We start from the raw sequence: 6,972 nt of genomic DNA on the forward strand, positions 1-6,972 counted from the left end.
GGGCGCTCGCTGCTCCTCACCCTGCTCGTACAGCGCTACTCTCGCTCTGCACGGGGGGCCCTGGGGGGAGCAGGAGACGCTCGTTGCCCCTCAGGCTGCGACAAGCCCCCTCCCAGCTGCTGAGGCTGCGGCTCCCCACTCCGCCCCCCGCGATGGCTCCCGCCTAGCGCCCCCCGTGCCCTGGAGACAATGGAGCGGCAGCAGCAGCATCCCCCGAGCGCACGGCGAGGCCCCGCCCCGGCATTACATCACCCGCTTGAGAAGGGCTGCGGGGAGCGGGCCTGTGACGGGAGGGGGCGGGGCCAGCAGCCCCCCTCTATAAAAGGAGGAGCTGGGGGGGCCGCGCGGCTCAGAGCTCGCAGCTGCCGGAGCCAGCCAGGCAGCAGGAGCCGTAGCCGTAGCCGCCAGCCGGAGGCAGAGCGTGTTTGTGGCCGTGTGACTCGGGCGCCATGCGTGAGATCGTGCACATCCAGGCTGGCCAGTGCGGGAACCAGATCGGAGCCAAGGTAAAGATCGGGTGTGTCCCGCTTGTTGTGTCCCTCGCCCTGGGGCTGGCAGGGGGCGGCTCAGTGGGGTGCGCACGCGGGGGCTGGAGTTAATTAACGCTCCGCTCGCCTTGGCTGCGCTGTATTAGGTAAGGGCTATTCACGGTCACTGTCCAGCGTGTCCAGCCTCCTTCCCAAAGACGGCCGCTTTAGCGCCTGGCTGGTTTGTGTCCAGACAGTGTAACGCTTGAGGGCTGACCTGCGTCGTCTTTGCTCGCGCTCTTACTGAGAGCCGCGGAGAACCGAGGCGATTCCGGCAGCGGGCCGGGGTCGCGGAGAGTCCTCTCCTCACCCAGCCTGGCTGCCGTGCTCTGAATCACAGCCCCCTCTCGCCGGCGCAGCCGCAAGCCCCGCTGCGGGCGCCTCCCTGCAGGCTGCGGGCGCCTCGCCCTTTGCGCGCGGGGATGCGACTTCTCGGGCATGACTCCGATCCCCCCGCGTGCTCGCCACGCCCTCCGGGTCCCTGTCAAAGCCGTCGGGCCGCCCGCCTAGCTAGGGCGCTGCAGACCGCCCGAGCCCTCCACCCGCGACAACCTGCAGCTGTGGTCCGCCCCTCCCCGGCCCCCGTCTTCTGCCCTGCCTCTGGGTGAGTCTGAACAAATGGCGCTCGCACTTGCTGGTGACTCTTAAAAGAATCAGTTGCCACGTTGCTGCTGCTCTTCCCCGTCGTGGATTCGCTCTAATTGGTGCTCTGCACCTTCAGCTGCTTCTGACGGGGAGACGCCTTGTCTGCTGTGTCAGGCACCCTGCTGCAGTTACCGGTTAGGTTAGCCCACTGGCCACGCACTACAGGAAGGGGGGGGGGGAGGGAGGGATATAGTTCGGGGTTCTCAAACTCTAGCAACCTGAGGACCCCCATTTTGATTTTAAAATGTTCAGGGACCACCCAGCCGCCTCCTTGCTTAGCCCTTGCCCTGCCCCCTGCCCCACCCCTTCATCCTCCCTCCTTCCATTGCTTGCTCTCCCCCACCCTCACTCACTTTCACTAGGCTGGGGCAGGGGTTTGGGGTGTGGGAGGGGGGTGAGCAGTGCAGGAGCTGGCATAGGGCGTTGGGGTATGGGAAGGGGTGCGGGTGCAAACTCTGGGCTGGGAGGGGGTTGGGGTGCAGGAGCAGATGCGGAGTGTGGGCTGGGGGAGGGAGTTTGGGTGAGGGCTCTGGGCGAGGGCAGGAGGTTGCAGTGTGGGAGGGGGTGCAGGGTGTGGGTTCTGGGCTGGGGCAGGGATTGATGTGTATGGGAGGGCGTGAGGGGCTTACCTCATGCAGCTCCTAAAAGCAACTGGCACCTATCTCTAGCAGCGGGGGGGGGGGGTCTCCATGCGCTGCCCCTGCCTGCAGGCACCACCCCCGTAGCTTGTGTTGTCTGCAGTTCCTGGCCAATGGGAGCTGCGGAATTGGTGCTCGAGGAGGGGGCAGTAGACCCCATGACCCCCTCTCCACCCACCCCAGGGCTAGAGGGCTGTGCCTGCCACTTCCAGAAATGTGGGGGAGCCAGGACAGGTGAGTCTGTTCCCCAGCATGCTGGAGGTGTGCCAGGGAGGGGGAGGAGTTCCTTAGTGGGGCCTGCAGACCCCTGGAGTCCCTTCGAGGACCCCAGTTTGAGAAATGCTGCTGTAGAGCATTAAAAGGCCTGCTGGCAGTATGTGGAGGGAGGAAGGGAGGGGAAGGTCACACAGCTGACAGCCTAATACAATTATTAACTGCCCTTTTCAAAACCACATTTCAGTTTTGGGAGGTCATCAGTGATGAGCATGGCATTGACCCCACTGGCAGCTACCATGGAGACAGTGACTTGCAGCTAGAAAGGATCAACGTTTACTACAATGAAGCCTCTGGTAACTTTTTGTTTACAGCTCTGTGTCCTCCTGAAATCAAAACTAAATGTTCTAAAGCACATACGTGCATCCGAGGTTTATGTAATTAACTTCAGTGCATTCTACACTCAGTAAAATGCTCCCTCTGAATTTCTATTAAATCCTTGGCAAAGCTTTAATGCCTACTTCAAATTCAAGTTGTCACTTCACTCAAGGCTGTTCTTTTTAAATACCATTTCTTCACTTGTCTGGGCAGTAGCAGTCTGTCTCCAGTGAATTGTGAGGAGCACAGTAGCCCACTTGTTAAATAGCTGACTGCAAGTCTGTAATCTGGCTTTTATTCCTCCCACAGGTAATAAGTATGTACCCCGTGCAATCCTTGTTGACTTGGAGCCTGGCACAATGGACTCTGTCAGATCTGGACCATTTGGCCAGATCTTCAGACCTGACAACTTTGTCTTTGGTATGTAATTGTATGTATCTATGGTTTACTATTGTCATAAAGCTTTAAACTGAACACCCACTCTGTGCCTAAAACTAACACAATTTACCTAGCTCTGTGAGACTTGCATGGTACTTAGCACAATGGAGCCCTCATCCTTGCTAGGAGTTCCTAGTACTGCTGGGATATAAATAATGTTCTGTCCTAAACAGAGTATGTGAAACTTCTCCTTCATATTCTGGTGACTAAATCAGCATCTTTCCACTCCGCCTTCCAGGTCAGAGTGGTGCTGGAAACAACTGGGCAAAAGGCCACTACACAGAGGGAGCTGAGCTAGTGGACTCTGTCCTGGATGTGGTAAGGAAGGAATCGGAAAGCTGTGACTGTCTACAGGGTTTCCAGCTGACCCATTCTCTAGGTGGTGGCACGGGGTCTGGGATGGGAACTCTCCTCATTAGCAAAATTAGGGAGGAGTACCCGGACCGTATCATGAACACCTTCAGTGTAATGCCATCTCCGAAGGTGTCAGACACAGTGGTTGAACCCTACAATGCCACCCTTTCTGTCCACCAGTTGGTGGAAAATACGGATGAAACCTACTGTATTGACAATGAAGCCTTGTATGACATTTGCTTCCGCACGCTGAAACTCACAACCCCTACCTATGGGGACCTCAACCACCTGGTCTCCGCCACTATGAGCGGCGTGACGACCTGCCTCCGGTTTCCCGGACAGCTGAATGCTGATCTCCGCAAGCTGGCAGTCAATATGGTGCCTTTCCCCCGTCTGCACTTCTTCATGCCAGGGTTTGCCCCGCTAACTAGCCGTGGCAGCCAGCAGTACCGGGCTCTGACGGTGCCAGAGCTAACGCAGCAGATGTTTGATTCTAAAAACATGATGGCAGCCTGTGATCCCCGCCATGGCCGCTACCTGACTGTGGCAGCAATATTCCGTGGCCGAATGTCCATGAAGGAGGTGGATGAGCAGATGCTCAATGTCCAGAACAAAAACAGCAGCTACTTTGTTGAATGGATCCCCAATAACGTCAAGACGGCTGTCTGTGACATTCCCCCCCGCGGCCTCAAAATGTCTGCCACTTTCATTGGGAACAGCACAGCCATTCAGGAGCTGTTCAAGAGAATCTCTGAGCAGTTCACGGCCATGTTCCGGCGTAAGGCTTTCTTGCACTGGTACACTGGTGAGGGCATGGATGAGATGGAGTTCACTGAAGCAGAGAGCAACATGAATGACCTGGTATCAGAATATCAGCAATACCAAGATGCCACTGCTGATGAGCAAGGGGAATTTGAAGAGGAAGGAGAGGAGGATGAGGCTTAAGATAAAAAGGCTTAGGAAAATCTTTAGTAAAGGCAGGCACGTGTTCTGAATGAAGTCTGTTCACAGTTGTGGTGAAGCATGCTTTATTATGTCCTTTGGTACCCTCCACTGTTGCCTCTGTCGCCAGTTTTGTAACCTTGACAATGTAACAGTAGTTGCAAAAGTAACTCTAAAAATCTTCTGTTTAAATGGCTAACTTCTCAAATATAAAAGGCATCTGTGTTCCAAATGGTGTCTTAGACTTATTTCTCTCCTCTCAGACCAAGAAAAGCAGAGCTGGAACTAGCTTCCTAATTGCAGTCTTACATTAAATTATGGGTGTGATTGGCAAATAGCCTGAAGTTGTGTACCAGTAAACAAGGGATCAAATCACTTGCACTGACATGGTAGTAATTAAGATAGTTAATAATTTTTGGAGATCATGTGAGTAAAAAATGCAGTGCCCTGGTGTAAAAGTCAAACAACCAATCTATTGTTGGGAAAGTTGCTTTGACTAATAGAAACAAGACACTTCACTCAAGGATCTTGCAACTTCTGTTTACAGGAATACATAATAGTGAGGTCAGCTAGACAGTATTAACTTATCAAAACTGATTTCACAGTGTGCCTGCAGCCTTCCCTTGTCATTCAAGTGCTCTTCTTAATGCACTTGTTACAGGGCTTCCAGCATGCTAGGCAGCTTCACCTCCCTATGACTTGAATGATCCTGAGCAGCCCAGTTCCCATTTGTGAAATGGGAAAAGTGTATGCAGAGGCAGGAGGTTAGAATTGCATTAGCAATATTGTAGTCATGGTTGAGAGGGTATGTTCATGCCCAAGAGCTGTTCAGGCAATTAATTCTTATTTTCAAAGGTGAACACTTTCCAAAATAGCAGCTAAGCCAACGCACCAACGTGCTACGCTTCTGGCTAAACTGGATCATTCTAGTATGACTTGCTTGAAGGTTACACACAACATAATCAAAACAGAACTTAACTACCCTCTTGCAGCAGACTTTTTTTAAAAGAACCCTACGAATGGCTGTATCCCACACTATATCTTGGCCTCTGCAGAATTCCTGCTGGCTGTAACTTTAATAGTAAATGCAAAAAGAAATGCACTTCGCTCCTAAAGGCCATAGGTAACCTGAGGGTGAAAATTGCAAGGGGACCAGTGATCCTATAACACGTCCTAAGGGGCTCCAGGTGTAGAGGGTCTTTGGGGGGGCTCCCTAAACTAGGGTAAATCCAACCCAGCAATGTAGGATGTTGGAGACAAATAGCCTCTTTGGGCAGGTTCTGACTACATTTGTCATGCCCTGGCCTATCTGTCATTACTGCAGGGAGCAGCTCTTTTACACATTAAAACTTTTCATGTCAATAATTCTCATTAAGGTGGCAAGTACAACAGTGCATTCAAATGTTTTGTTTCATTGTTTCTCTTTATTCAAACTTTACTTGACACAGCCTTTCTCTTCAGGGTGAAAGTCAAAATGACAGTGGTATAATAGTGGGCAAGAACAGAAACACTCCCACTGTTGCTTAATAAGGGCCCTTAAGATATTGAGCTCAACCTCTGCTGAGCTAGGAGCACAAACCCAAAGGCCTGCTCTCTGGCCTTTAGGTGAAATGCTTGGTCAAGCTAATTTTGCTCGACTAAGAGTGAGCCCACCATCTGTATTTAACATTGTTTTTTACCTTACTATTTTACCCCAACTTGTCTACTTACACAGCTCTAGCTGTGCTGTTGTGATGCTTTATGCATCCGATGAAGTGAGCTGTAGCTCACAAAAGCTTATGCTCAAATAAATTTGTTAGTCTCTATGGTGCCACAAGTCTTCCTTTTCTTTATACCCTAAGATATAGTGCCTCTTACTGAACCTCAATTACCTTGGGCCTCATGAGAGTCTTAGGCTTTGTTTTAAAGGTAGAAGATTTATTTACTTCCCCACCCCCGTCTTAGAGTTCAGCTTCTTATTCTAAACCACAGGGAGGGGGATGCATCTTTCAATGGGGGCGGTCCCTGTACAGCTGTTAGATCAAGCCGCCTAGCAAAACCACTTGTTGTACCTCTTACACCACAGCAGTGTTATGGTTAAGGTGGTTCTAGTAACTCATTGCACTACACACCCACTCTTGCACTCAATAAAAATCACGTCAAAGTAGGCTGCTTTGGTTGTCAAAGTAACCCTCCTTTTGAATGGCCTGGTGGGGCTGCACTTGAAATCTTGTTTGCTTTCATGCCTGCTCTAACGGTGTTAGAGTGTACAATGCTGCCTGTGTTGCCTGGAAATTGGGGGTGGTGTAGAAGGGCCAGCACTTTCCTTTTTAGGGATGGTTGCCTTGTGGAAATTACAGCGAGGATAACTATGCAAAGGGGGCAGACTATTCCTCCATTCAGGCACAGTCTGTAATCTGTCATCCCTGTGACACAAATCATATGTAGCTAAAGATTGGGGGTAGTATGGTACTACTTACCGTAGCTGTGACTTTTACAACTCTCATTCACCCTCAGTGGGTTTAGCCTCCTATTCTATTTTAGCATCATCAATATGTCCATGAGATAAGGCTTATGGGGAATTAGCCTACTAAGTACTGATGCTTTCAGTACTGCTCATTTGCTAGAAAGCAGCATGCCTTCCTACCCCTTTGACGGTTCGCTGTCCTGTGTGGGTTTGCCAAACCTGCCAAAGAAGAGAAGCATTAAGATAGATAATAGGATATTTTTGGATAGAGTATCTTCTACAAAGCTCAGTAACCTGTCAATCAATCCATGCAAATATAAGGTTAAAGTCTATGAAAAATTATCTCTGGGCATGAGGTGGGGAAAATATTGGATTTGTGGGGGTGCAGGAA

The 6,972-nt window shown here is 51.1% G+C and overlaps 1 protein-coding gene across 1 annotated transcript; it reads left to right on the forward strand.

Moving 5' to 3' along the window:
- The first annotated feature begins 341 nt into the window (after positions 1–341).
- Positions 342–4,367, forward strand: LOC311516542 (tubulin beta-2 chain). The gene is made up of 4 exons (XM_084620719.1): positions 342–506; positions 2,271–2,379; positions 2,711–2,821; positions 3,078–4,367. Exons 1-4 carry the CDS (start codon positions 450–452, stop codon positions 4,136–4,138), a joined length of 1,338 nt encoding a protein of 445 aa, XP_084476845.1. The 5' UTR covers positions 342–449; the 3' UTR covers positions 4,139–4,367.
- Positions 4,368–6,972: the final 2,605 nt, after the last annotated feature.

Source organism: Lepidochelys olivacea (genome assembly GCF_965140295.1).
Source record: "Lepidochelys olivacea isolate rLepOli2 genome assembly, chromosome: 2".
NCBI lineage: Eukaryota > Metazoa > Chordata > Testudines > Cheloniidae > Lepidochelys > Lepidochelys olivacea.

What these genes read in the sequence shown, in the direction of transcription:
- LOC311516542 (XM_084620719.1), top strand. Translation starts at nt 450, where the DNA reads ATGCGTGAGATCGTGCACATCCAGGCTGGCCAGTGCGGGAACCAGATC. An exon ending in GGAACCAGATCGGAGCCAAG is followed by an intron (nt 507 to 2,270) that starts GTAAAGATCGGG and finishes ACCACATTTCAG; the next exon opens with TTTTGGGAGGTCATCAGTGA. An exon ending in TTACTACAATGAAGCCTCTG is followed by an intron (nt 2,380 to 2,710) that starts GTAACTTTTTGT and finishes TTCCTCCCACAG; the next exon opens with GTAATAAGTATGTACCCCGT.